The sequence below is a fragment of the Ochotona princeps genome, chromosome 6, assembly GCF_030435755.1.
Source record: "Ochotona princeps isolate mOchPri1 chromosome 6, mOchPri1.hap1, whole genome shotgun sequence".
Taxonomy (NCBI): Eukaryota; Metazoa; Chordata; class Mammalia; order Lagomorpha; family Ochotonidae; genus Ochotona; species Ochotona princeps.
This window is the reverse complement of record NC_080837.1, coordinates 47,022,935-47,035,266: the sequence shown is the minus strand read 5'-3', so window position 1 is coordinate 47,035,266 and position 12,332 is coordinate 47,022,935. Positions and strand designations below refer to the sequence as shown.

Sequence of the window (12,332 nt, the reverse complement as noted above, 5' to 3'; positions counted from 1 at the left end):
TTCCCTCCAGCTACCAGTTTCCAAAGGTCTTTGTCTTGTGTCTGTCTCATTTCTTTCTTCTTCTTTTTTTTAAGATTTATTTATTTTGGCCCCGATGCGATAGTGTAGTGGTTAAGGTCCTCGCCTTGGGTGCGCCAGGATCCCATATGGTCGCCGGTTCTAATCCCGGCAGCTCCACTTCTCATCCAGCTCCCTGCTTGTGACCTGGGAATGCAGTTCAGGACGGCCCAAAGCTTCGGGACCCTGCACCTGCGTGGGAGACCCGGAAGAAACTCCTGGTTCCTGGCTTCACATCGGCTCAGCTCCAGCCATTGCGGTCACTTGGGGAGTGAATCATCAGATGGAAGATCTTCCTCTCTGTCTCTCCTCCTCTCTGTATATCCGCCTTTCAATAAAAAATAAATAAATCTTTAAACACACACACACAAGGGCATTTTAAAAATGTGTGGAAAAGTGGTTTTAAAAGATACTTATTTGGGGCTTACTGCGGTAGCCTAGTGGTAAAGTCCTCACCTTGCATGCACCTGGATCCAACATGGGCGGGTGCTGGTTCATATCTTGGCTGATTCAATTCCCATAGAGCTCCCTGTTGTGGCCTGGGAAGGCAGTCGAGGATGACCCAAAGCCTTGGGACCCTGCACCCACGTGGGAGACCTGGAGGAGGTTCCTGGCTCCTGGCTATGGATCAGTGCAGCACCAGCCGTTGCAGTCACTTTGGGAGTGAATCATCGGACGGAAGATCTTCCTCTGTGTACATCTGACTTTGCAATAAAAATGAAATAAATCTTTTAAAAGAAAGAATTACATTAGAATGTTCACAGTAACTTCAAATGGGTGGGGGGGCCGTTGCGGTAGCCTAATGGCTAAAGTCCTCGCCTTGAACATGCCCGGGATCCCATATAAGCATCAGTTCTAATCCCAGCAGCTCCGCTTCCCATCCAGCTCCCTGCTATGGCATGGAAAAGCGGTGGAGGATGGCCCAAAGTTTTGGGACTCTGCACCCACATGGGGGACCAGGAGGAAGCTTGTGGCTCCCAGTTTCAGACTGGCTGTGCTCCAGCCATTGCTTGGGGAGTGAATCATCAGACGAAAGATATTCTCTCTGTTTCTCCTCCTCTCTATATCTGCCTTTCCAATAAAAAAAAATCTTAAAGCCCCCCTCAAAAAAATTCCCAGAAAATGAGATTAAAAGACAAGTTTATTATAAAAAGCAGCAGCAGCAGCAGCTACTGAGAAAGCAGTGGGGAGATGGCCCAGGAACTTGCCACCTGCCTCTCATCTTATAGGCACAGATGAGATTCCAGCTTCTGCCCAAACCTGCCATGTGGGCAGTGAACCAGAGGACAGATGATCCCTCTCTGTCTCTGCCTTGGCCTCTCTTTAAAGACAAGGTTAAATAAACAAAACAAGGGCTCGGCGGCGTGGCCTAGTGGCTGAGGTCCTCGCCTTGATCCCATATGGCCGCTGGTTCTAGTCCCGGCAGCTCCACTTCCTCTCTGTCTCTCCTCCTCTTAGTATATCTGACTTTGTAATAAAAATAAAAAATAAATCTTAAAAAAAAAAAATAAATAAATAAACAAAACAAAAAACACTCCCCCTGTCTCAATGTGACCACAAGGGGGCAGCAAAGCACCAGCTGCGGTTATGGACCTGGCCCAGAGCACCTGCAGCAGCCAAAGGGGCTGCAATTCACACAAATCCAAACCTGGAGTGTTTCCTCCACCAAGAATAGGGCGTCGGCTGCACACACTTGCACGAAAGATTAGGCCCATCTAACAGGAAGAACAAGAGTCCCCTAAAGATTTTTACATGTTGATCCAAGTTATCTCAGTTGAAAGTGTATGCGTAGCATTATTCTTTGCTTGACTTTTTTTTCCAGATCTTAGAACTTTTTAAAAAAAGATTTATTTATTTTTATTAGAAAGTCAGATATACAGAGAGAAGGAGAGAGAGGTAAAAAGATCTTTCACCTCCAAGTGATCACAATCGCTGGAGCAGAGCTGATCCAAAGCCAGGAGCCAGGAGCTTCTTCCTGATTTCCCATGCAGGTGCAGGGTCCCAAGGCTTTGGGCCGTCCTCAACTGCTTTCCCAGGCCACAAGCAGGGAGCTGGAAAGGAAGTGGGACAGCAAGATACAAACCAACACCCATATAGGATCTCAGTTCTTCCAAGGTGAGGATTTTAGCCACTTAGCTACCATGCCAGTCTCCTTAGTTTTTTTTTTTTTAAGATTTATTTTTTTAATTTTTATTACAAAGATATACTGAGAGGAGGAGAGATAGAGAGGAAGTGGAGCTGCCGGGATTAGAACCAGCGGCCATATGGGATCAAGGCAAGGACCTTAGCCACCAGGCCACGCTGCCAAGCCCTCCTGACTTAGTTTTTAAAGATTTTTTTTGTTTGTTTACTTGGAAGCCAAAGATGGAGAGATAAGAGATCTTCTGTCCAATGGTTCACTCTCCAAATGGCTGTAATGGCTGGGGCTGGGCTAGGAAGATGCTGAGGGCTTGGGACTTTATCTGAGTCTCCCACATGAGTGTAGGGCCCAAGTACTTGGGTCATCTTCCATTGCTTTTCCAGGTACACTATCGGGGAGCTGGATTGGAAGTATTACAGCCAGCTGTTGAGAGTCAGGTATCCATAGGGGATGCCAGCAGTGTAGGTGGTGGGTTAATTTACTGTGCCAAAATGCTGGCCCTTGAGTTAGTATTTACCATGAACTGTTCTCTATGCTTCACAACTATCCCCTTCTCTTAATACTCTAAAATAAATACAACCATTCCCATTCCACAGATGGGAAAACTGAAGCACTTGGCCTAATTTACATAGGTGGCACACAGCAGAATGGGTGTGGCTCCAGTCTTAAGAGTATCAGCTTAGGGGCCCGGCGGAGTGGCCTAGCGGCTGAGGTCCTCGCCTTGAAAGCCCCGGGATCCCATATGGGCGCCGGTTCTGGTCCAGGCAGCTCCACTTCCCATCCAGCTCCCTGCTTGTGGCCTGGGAAAGCAGTTGAGGACGGCCCAATGCATTGGGACACTGCACCCGCGTGGGAGACCCGGAAGAGGTTCCGGGTTCCCGGCTTCGGATCGGCGCGCATCGGCCCGTTGCGGCTCACTTGGGGAGTGAATCATCGGACGGAAGATCTTCCTCTCTGTCTCTCCTCTGTATATATCTGGCTGTAATAAAATGAATAAATCTTTAAAAAAAAAAGAGTATCAGCTTAGGCTTTGTCGGGGACGTGTCCAGTCCCAGGTGTGGCTCCTCCCTGGGAACTCAGCAGGCCTTATCTAACTCTAGTCCTTATCTGGCCCTGCACCTTCCCTTTAGCCCAGGCACCAATGGGCGGGTGGTGGGCTCAAAAACCGGACAGGGCCACTTACTTCAAAGGAGCCTGAGTGTGGAAGATAAACCTCTAACCCAACAATTACAGTGGAAGCGTTCAGCCCGGAGCCGCTCACCCCAGGTGGAAAGAACCCTCTGGCCGATGTGGAATTTGGGCTGGAGGTGTTAAAGGCAGGCTTTTAAAGACAGGCTTCCGGAGCTAATTACAGGAAAGGCCAGGATTAGCCAGGCAGGAGGAGGAGGAGGGGCAGCCGGGCAGGGGGAACAGGATGCCGAAAACACAGCTGGGCAAGGATGACCAGGACCTTCCACAACTTATCTTCCATCACAATGTCCACTGGAAGAGTTTATCCTCTCCACCTGCCAAAACATCATAAACCTCGCCCAGCAGCCTCTGACACACATCAGGCAACTCTGACCAAATCCCAACAGCCTCCCACGCAGGGAGGGGAGAGCCCTGAATAACTTGCAGTTCAGCTAGAGGCCACCAGGGGCCACACTAGAGCTGGGGTGGTGCAGTGCGTGGTTTGCTCTCTGCTTAGTAAAGTCTGCCCCAACACCCCCCAACACACACACCCACCACACAGTCCCTCAGGTGCACACTGATTGCCTTTGTTCGATCAGTTCGTCTTGGAGAGCTCCGAGAAGGTTCCAGGGTTTTCCGTTGGGAAAGACAGGGCAATTTAGACAAGGGACTGAGGGTTGGGAAAGAATTAGGAAAGAATTTCCCAACACAAAAGGGGCAGGTTCCCCTCCTCCCCCTTTCCTCCTCCTTCCCCCACCCCCAGCACTCCATCTGGGGAGCTCATCCGACCTCCTGGTAGATTTGGTCAACAACACTCCAATCCTGAAAAAGCAAGCAGCCATGTGGGAGAAAGTAAAGGCAGTTGGAAAGCAAGAAAGAGAGAGGTTCAGAGGGGCACAGAGGACAGGGAGCTGGTAGATCATGGGGAGATGCCAGAGGCCGCTGCTGCTGCTCCTGCTGCCAGCACTGCTTAGGACCGCCGCGAGCAGGTGCCTCCACGATGAGACCCAGAAGTCTGTGAACTTGCTCAGGCCCCCTTCCACGCAAGCTCCTCCAAAGCCCTGCTCTTCCGCTCTCTCTCCCGCTGCCTCCTACAATCCTCAACCCCTGCGAATACAAACCTGCTACGTAGTGGTTCCTACATCAGATGGAGACTGGGATCCCAGGGGGGATGGGGCCAGAGGGAGATCGCGAGCCCTGGACGCAGTGAGAGAGGCCACTCAGCGCATCCGGGGTGTCCTTGCAGGTGAGTGGAGGAAGAAGGGGACTCAGGGAGGGTGGAGAGCTGAGAGGTCAGGCAGGGGGAGGTGAGCCCAGCAAGAGAACAGCAGCAAGGCGGACTTGATCCATGGTTTTTTTCAGTCATTCCAGTGCAGGGACCCCTGCTTCTGAGTCGAGACCCCGGGCAGTACTGCCTCGCTGTCTGGGGAGACCCAGGCACCCCAAACTACCACAGGTGAGTTTGTGTCATGGGGAACGTGTACTTCTGAACCTATACGCACAGTGGCTTGGGCCCAACCACAGAGCTTCATCCATCCTCGGCAGGTGCAACCTCTTGAATCCAGGGTACAAAGGAGAGACTTGCCTGGGGGCAAAGGTGAGAGTCACTTCAATGTGGGGATTGAAGATCTCTGCCCTTTTTAGACCTCTCCAAGACCACCCACAGTAGAGCTGCTGGGCTTTTAACTATACATTCCTCCACCTTACACTTGTTAAATCCAAGACTTGAGTGGCGGGGGAGGGAAGCAGGATTCTGTGTTCTATCCAATGCTGAGATGACACCACGGCAAACCCAAGGCCCTGTCCCTTACTCCTAGTACCCACTTTCCCAGTCCCAGCCCATCTGCTAAGCTAGCTGCTCCGCTGTGCTCCCCGCCAGATTCCTGATGCTCATCTCCGTGGATACGCCCTGTGGCCTGAACAGGGTCCCCCACACAAGGTCCAGCCAGATGGACCCGGGGTCCAAAACACCGATTTTCTCCTGTATGTGCAAGTCGCCCACACTTCCAAATGCCACCAAGAGGTAAGGCTCAAATCAGATTCCTTTTCTCTGTCCTGCCCTCAATCTTAAAAGCTAATGAGGGGGAAAAAGGTATAAAATATATAAAGGGTTGTTGGAGGATCACAAATCCTGCTGATAAAGTTGGGGTGGAAGCTACTCCCCCCCACACACACACCCAGACATTCCTTGGTACCACGCTGGAGACTTCTGCCAAGTCCCCTGGTTCCTTTCTATCTGTGTAACCCCACTTTCTTTCTTTCCACCTCCTCCATCCCTGTCCCGGCCCATCCTCAGCCCTCTGTCATAGCCTATGCTGCTTACTGCCAGCTGGACCCAGAAGACAGGCCGCTTGCTGGCACCATTATCTACTGTGCCCATCACCTCGCGAGCTCCAGCCTCAGCGACACGGACCTTGTCACGGTGACTGCTGCATGCTGAGCAGGGAGAAGCAACATGGTGGGGGTGGAAGGGGCAGGTTACTCCACTTCCCCGTGAAGCAGAAGCTCCTGAAGAACAGACAGAAGGCATTCCAAACTGTGAGGAGGGATGACTGGGCAACCCCACTACAAATCCAGCCCCCTCACTCAGCTGTCACATGTCTTTGTGTCTTCAGGTTACACTACATGAACTGCTCCACGCCTTGGGTTTCTCTGGACAGCTCTTCAAGAAGTGGCGAGATTGTCCCTGGGGACCCAGTGGTAAAGAGGGAGGCCTGAGGAAGAGGATGGTGCAGTGTCAAACCCCAAAGGAATTCATGCTTTCTACCTCCTGGTTCCCAATGCCTCCCAAACTCTCCCAAGTTCTCTCCTCATAGTGCCTCCTTTTTTCTTTGTGTCCTCAGTGACAGAGAACTGTTCCACCAGGCAACAGGTGACAAGGCGGGACGAGTGGGGCCAGTTGCTTCTCATCACTCCAGCTGTGAGCCACAGTCTAGCCCAACACCTGGGAGTGTCAGGGATGTCTCCAGGTGTGCCCTTGGAAGAAGAGGTCAGAACGGGATTGCTGGGGCAGGGATGAAGAGAGCCACCAGGCAGGGGCCAGCTACCTGTCACTTCTCCCAGCAGGGCCCTTGGTCCTCACACTGGGAGGCCAGACTACTCCAGGGCTCTATAATGGCTGCCACCTTCGATGGTGCCCAGCGCACTCGACTTGACCCAATCACGCTGGCTGCATTCAAAGACTCAGGCTGGTACCAGGTCAACCACAGTGCTGCAGAGGAGCTTCTGTGGGGCCAAGGTGAGAGACAGGGGAGAACTTTCTAGAAGGGACACTCATGACCCAAGCCAACATTGGGACAAGAGGCTGCAAGGGATGAGCGGTATGATCAGCGATGTCCAGCTTCGTTTGTGAAGGGCTCTCTCTCTTTCCTTCCCCTTCAAGCAGGATCCGGCCTGGAATTTGGTCTAGTGACCACATGTGCAACTGGCTCCTCAGACTTCTTCTGTACTGGCAGGTTTGTGTGTGGAGTGGTTAGGGAGTGTACAGCTGTTGGGGACCCCAGGGTCACTCTGCCTTTCCTGCCACACAGTGGGCTGGGCTGCCACTACCTGCACCTGGACAAGGGACGTTGCTCCTCAGATCCCATGCTGGAAGGATGCCGGATGTACAAGCCCTTAGCCAATGGTGTAAGTAGAGAGAAAACTTAGTGGGCCTGCAACTCCTAGGGCATTTGTGAAAACAGCACTACCTTCTACCCTGCCCTTCAGAGTGAGTGCTGGAAGACGGAAAATGGATTGCCACCTGGGGCCGAGAATCCCCACGGGGAGATCTACGCTCCTCAGAGCCGCTGTTTCCTTGCCAACCTTACTTCAGAGCTGCTCCCTGAAGACCCAACCAGTCATCCTTCTTGGGTCCCTTACCCCATGGAAGTGGCTCTCGTTGGCCGCTGCTACTTACATCAGTGCATGGAGAGGGGATTATACCAAGTGCAGGTGGAGGGGTCACCTTGGGTCCCCTGCCTTCCAGGAAAAGCTATACAGGTAAGAGCCACAAGGAACGGAATCGTGGTTCCCAGGCAGAAAAGTCGGGAAAAGTTTGAGGGGCAATACCGTCCAACATGTTTCAATCTTCATTTATATTTTGACTAAGAACCTACCCAAATTCAGGACTCTGATCTCCACATGAGGCTGTATACCCTGCCAAGTATTTCTTTACAGATACCTGGCTACCATGGTCTTCTCTTTTGTCCTCGGGGTCGGCTGTGTCAGACTCACAGAGATCTCAATACCGTTACTTCTCCACCTCTGAGACCTTCTACCCAAGACCAGCTACTCCAACTGTCTTTTGGATTAGCTGGGCATCCTGGCTTCTCCCTGGGGAAGGAAGAGCGAGAAGAGTTGGCTGAGATGATACTGCAGGCTGTGGTGAATAGAGGTAGAACCAGCAGGTAACGGGGACAGTTCAGCCTGAGTATTTATTTATGCAGTGGGCCATGGAGAAGGTCAAAGTCCTTGACTTCACAACTCTCCTCTGTAGACTCTGTCCACCCCACTTTCTTGAGCCCACAGTTGCCCCATGAATATACCCTTCCAGGAGCTTCACCTCCACTGACAGATCCAACCACCCATTCAGGTGCCACTTCCACAGCCCATCAGTTACCACCAGTTTGGTGTTCACCGTGTACATGTGGAAGGCTCCTGGCTGTCAAGGGCCTTCGGCTGCTGAGCTGCACAGAGCGCTGACCCTGTCTCTCCAGCAGAAGCCTCTAGAAGTCTACCATGGAGGAGCTAGATTTATCACACAGCACAGCAAGTAAGAGAATATTCCAGGTAGTTTTCTTCTAAATCTCTATACAGATGTTTATACCACACTTTAATAAGCATACTTGTGTCTACTGTCCCTGTAAGGGCTGCCTATTTTTTTTTTTTTTTTAAAGATTTATTCAGTTTATTACAAAGGCTGTAGATATACAGAGAGGAGGAGAGACAGAGAGGAAGATCTTCCGTCCGATGATTCACTCCACAAGTGAGCCGCAACGGACCGGTGCGCGCCGATCTGAAGCTGGGAACCCGGAACCTCCTCCGGGTCTCCCACGCAGGTGCAGGGTCCCAATGCATTGGGCCGTCCTCGACTGCTTTCCCAGGCCACAAGCAGGGAGCTGGATGGGAAGTGGAGCTGCCGGGATTAGAACCGGCGCCCATATGGGACCCCGGGGCTTTCAAGGTGAGGACTTTAGCCGCTAGGCCACGCCGCCGGGCCCAGGGCTGCCTATTTTCAAAAAGTTCCCAAACTGTCATGATGTTCCCAAGTCCATCACTAGTGACTCACCCAGCACAGCATGGTGGAGCAACTGCCCCATCTTGAGGACTTAGGGCTCTTATTTAGAAAATACTACCCAGGTACCATGTCCAGCTAGCCAACCCTCAGTCTTCTGATACTTTCCTTAAAGCCACTTATCTCCCTGCTAGTCAGGTTTCCTTCCCACAACTCAACTTGCTTGGAAGACTTGGTCTTATTCCTACCTTTGGGTTCTCTATTTTCTTACAGACTTCCTGTTGGGCACAATGTTTAGATAAAGCAAGTCTTTGTGTGTCCCAAGCATAAAAGGTACAGCTTGTCTCCCTCTGAGCCAAGATATTATTCCAGGCCAAACATTACCTTCTATGTTCATAGGTTACCGGCCACCTCGGATCATTACTTCTCCACTGGACTCTGCCTGATGCTGCTCATTCTAGGGGGGATGCTAGGAACCATGGCTTACCAGAAACGAGCTTCTCTTCGGGTAGGACCATCCACCTCTGGCCACCCACAAGAGATCCACAGTACAAGGGGCCCAGCCAAAGTGTAAGGGAAGTGTTTCCCGAAGCATGACAAAGAGCGGGTGGAGGGTCCTTTCTTGGAAGACAACCACCTTTCATTGGAAATCCATCTACTGTGTGCTCTTACATTTACTGTCACTGCAATGACTTCCCCCAGATATCTTTGTGTCTTCCAACAGCAACAACAAAAAAAGGTGGAGTCTTAGGACCATGAAGATTCATTTTTTATTTTGATACAAAAAAATAAACTGTTCACCCTACAAAGGGTGTCAATCTTCACAATACTGTACAACAAACTGACAGAACAGGAATGCCGCTACCATCTCCAAGAATATCAAGTGTGCTTTTAGAAAAAGGTCATTATTATTTATATTATTTGGGTTCAAATACACACAGTGTATAAGAAGAAGTAATTGTATCCCTCTCTTGAATTTTCCATGACTGTATTTCTCACGGGCCAGCAGGAGAGTTTGAGTTATAACATACAGATTTCCTTCTGCTTATAATTGCCAATTAACTATCAAATTCTTGAGGGTTTGACATCTCTTAGAAAGAAGCAAGCCATGAGACAGACATGATCTGGATTTACTTGAATACATTCACAACAGTGTAACAGACGTGTTCATGTGGACAGCAAGGTCTAGTCAGCTCCTGGGTCACATCCCCAGCCTCCCGAGGGACACACCTGAATCCTCGCTGTATAGTCACAGCCTTGCCCACTCACTGTGGTTACTCTCTTTGATCTGAATGCTTAGTGGTCAGTCCTTACCAGCAGTAGCGGCCACTGCTTGGTAAAACTTTGCCACGAAGTCTGGCTCAGTGACCTCCAGCTGCCTGACAAACTCGTTGCGTTCCTGCTCAGCCCAGCCTCGAAACCACTGATCCCAAAGACGTAGCTGACACTCAAAGATGCAAGGCGGTTGGCTGGCCCCAGACACGGTGAGCTGCTCCAGACCCTCGAGCAACGGCTGCAGCTTCCCGGGTACTGCCTTAGCCACCAGGTCCTGTAGGAAACGTTCCCGCTGCGGATTCGACCAACTGGCAAACCAGTGGAGGACACACTTCATCTCCTGGGAGGTGATGTAAGACATTGGGGGAGGGGAAGAGTCAGCAGCACCCTGTGGGACCGAGGGCAGGGGTGAAGGCATGGAAAGTGGCAGCGACCAAGAGGAGGATTCCAGCGGCATCCTGAAACAGAAACGTGCTGTTACACTCTCACAGGATGGAGCAGCCAGGATGCAACTTCCCAGCACCGAGGAATCAGTGCACTCAATCAGCAGCTACAGGCACAATTACTTTTCATCAACTGAGTTTACAAGAAAACTGGGTCCTTTATTTAGGCTATTGTCCAACTACCTTACAGAAGTCACCCAAGAGTAACTGCGTTTCACATTTACCACCTTCCTCTCTTCCTCAAACTCATTCCCTTCCCTAATCACTCCTTCTTTCTTTATAGAATCTAGAAGCAACTAGCATCTCTCGCTCATTCTCTCCCTCCTACGTCTATGTTCCAATTTGGGTAAAGAAGAAGAAAAAAGAAAAACAAAACACTGTTGTTTCAATACAACTCTAAAATGAAAACATACACACTTCTAAATTTAGTACACGAAGCTAGTTAGGGCTTACATATTGACCATAAACAGAGCCATAAACAGTCACACAGACACATACACACACATACAAAATCATCATCTATAATCAAATAGCCTCTTCGCAAAGCATACAGAACCCAGGAAATGTGTCCCAAACTTCCTAATATCCATTACCTCACATTTTCCGTAAAGCACCAGGGAAAATTAAAAGAGCAGATGGAAGGTCAGGCCCCACCTAACATTGAAGACAGCAAGGAGAAATGAGAAGCCAGGGGTTTACACAAGACTCTGAAAATATAGTTGAGTTGGTATGCTGGCCTAGAGATCTAATAGGGAACAGCACTTGAAAGCGTCCACAGAAAGGTAAGTTTAGGGCCTGGTGTGGTAGCGTAGTGGTTAAAGTCCTCGCCTTGCATGTGCCGGGATCCCATTTGGGTGCCAGTTTGTGTCCTAGCAGCCCCACTTCTCATCCAGCTCCCTGTTTGTGGGAGACCTGGAAGAGCTCCTGGTTCCTGGCTTCGGATCGGCTCAGTGCTGGCCGTTGTGGTCACTTGGGGAGTGAACCAGCAGATGGAAGATCTTTCTCTATGTCTCTCCTTCTCTCAGCAAAATCTGCCTTTCAAATAAACATAAAATAAATCTTTAAAGAAAAAGTTTTATTAAAAAAAGATAAGATTAATTTTGGTGCAAAAAATTCTGATCTATGCACACGAGTACTGCTGTATGGCAATTCACATACCATAAACAACTTTTATGTTTAATATAACATTTACTGCCCCCTCAAAATAGCAACGTAACCTTAAACGGGGATATGGCAGGAATTCAGGGCAAGGGGGGGGGAGTTTCCGTAAGCAAATATGAAGCTTTTCCTACTAAGGGGTAGCCCGCAAACATGGAGTGCAACCAGACCCGAAGAGAGCCTGCTGCCTTGCTTACCTACCCTTTCCTCTCAAAGCGTCCCCGGAGAACGTCCCGAGAGTCCTTTAGGATCCGGCTGCCGCAGCCGCTTCCATGTTTCCTGAAAATCCTAAACAGGGCCAGCCCGGCTGCCCACGCACTTCCGGTACGGGACCAACCCCGAAGCCCCAAGCTCCCCAGCGCGCCAGCGACAGGTCCGGAAACAGCCGAGCACATCCGATTATGGTTATGCTAGCCTCGAGCGCTTCCGAACACCTTCGAGTCAAAGCTTCGTCAAAACGAAGATAACCGAGCCTGAAAGCAGGCCGCGGGAGGGGGAGAAGCAGGACGGATAGGAAGAACCGATTGGCGCCGACGTGAAGACGGAAACACCCGAATAGTTACGGAAGAACCCGGGGAGTGCTGAGTGGTAATCGAGGCGTAGACTACGGCAGTGGGCGGGGCCAGCTCGATCCGTTCGAAGGGCGTTGGCGGAAATTACCGAAGATGCCCGAAGCCGTCGGGACGGACCCGAGTACCTCACGCAAGATGGCGGAGCTGGAGGAGGTGACTCTGGACGGGAAGCCTCTTCAGGCGTTGCGGGTGACCGACCTGAAGGCCGCACTGGAGCAGCGAGGCCTAGCCAAGAGCGGGCAGAAGAGTGCCCTGGTTAAACGGCTCAAAGGGGTGAGGAGTCGGCATTACCGGGGTGTCGG

General features: G+C 50.8%; 3 protein-coding genes across 7 annotated transcripts in view; 2 read left to right on the top strand and 1 right to left on the bottom strand.

Annotated features, from left to right (window-relative positions):
• Positions 1–4,288: 4,288 nt before the first annotated feature.
• On the top strand, positions 4,289–9,156 carry CIROP (ciliated left-right organizer metallopeptidase). Its single transcript, XM_058665401.1, has 14 exons — positions 4,289–4,613; positions 4,730–4,823; positions 4,913–4,964; positions 5,247–5,390; positions 5,664–5,789; positions 5,983–6,067; positions 6,211–6,356; positions 6,431–6,605; positions 6,753–6,822; positions 6,898–6,994; positions 7,076–7,348; positions 7,526–7,755; positions 7,941–8,120; positions 8,982–9,156. Exons 1-14 carry the CDS (start codon positions 4,289–4,291, stop codon positions 9,154–9,156), a joined length of 2,172 nt encoding a protein of 723 aa, XP_058521384.1.
• Positions 9,157–9,327: 171 nt separating this feature from the next.
• C6H14orf119 (chromosome 6 C14orf119 homolog) lies at positions 9,328–12,190 on the bottom strand. The gene is made up of 2 exons (XM_012926869.2): positions 11,656–12,190; positions 9,328–10,315 (listed from the first exon to the last, which is right to left on the bottom strand). Exon 2 carries the CDS (start codon positions 10,312–10,314, stop codon positions 9,886–9,888), a length of 429 nt encoding a protein of 142 aa, XP_012782323.1. The 5' UTR covers position 10,315; positions 11,656–12,190; the 3' UTR covers positions 9,328–9,885.
• The window catches only part of ACIN1 (apoptotic chromatin condensation inducer 1), a 32,589-nt gene continuing 32,313 nt past the window's right edge, over positions 12,057–12,332 (top strand). For 3 of the 5 annotated variants that reach the window (XM_036495646.2, XM_058666212.1, XM_058666211.1), the window contains exon 1: positions 12,057–12,303. In XM_036495646.2, the coding sequence (XP_036351539.2) occupies positions 12,124–12,303 (180 nt within the window). In that variant the 5' untranslated portion in view covers positions 12,057–12,123. The remainder of the gene's footprint in view (positions 12,304–12,332) is intronic. The other 2 variants (XM_058666210.1, XM_058666209.1) reach the window with 1 other exon arrangement.

What these genes read in the sequence shown, in the direction of transcription:
- CIROP (XM_058665401.1), top strand. Translation starts at nt 4,289, where the DNA reads ATGGGGAGATGCCAGAGGCCGCTGCTGCTGCTCCTGCTGCCAGCACTG. An exon ending in TTGTCCCTGGGGACCCAGTG is followed by an intron (nt 6,068 to 6,210) that starts GTAAAGAGGGAG and finishes TTGTGTCCTCAG; the next exon opens with TGACAGAGAACTGTTCCACC. An exon ending in TTCCAGGAAAAGCTATACAG is followed by an intron (nt 7,349 to 7,525) that starts GTAAGAGCCACA and finishes ATTTCTTTACAG; the next exon opens with ATACCTGGCTACCATGGTCT.
- C6H14orf119 (XM_012926869.2), bottom strand. Translation starts at nt 10,314, where the DNA reads ATGCCGCTGGAATCCTCCTCTTGGTCGCTGCCACTTTCCATGCCTTCA.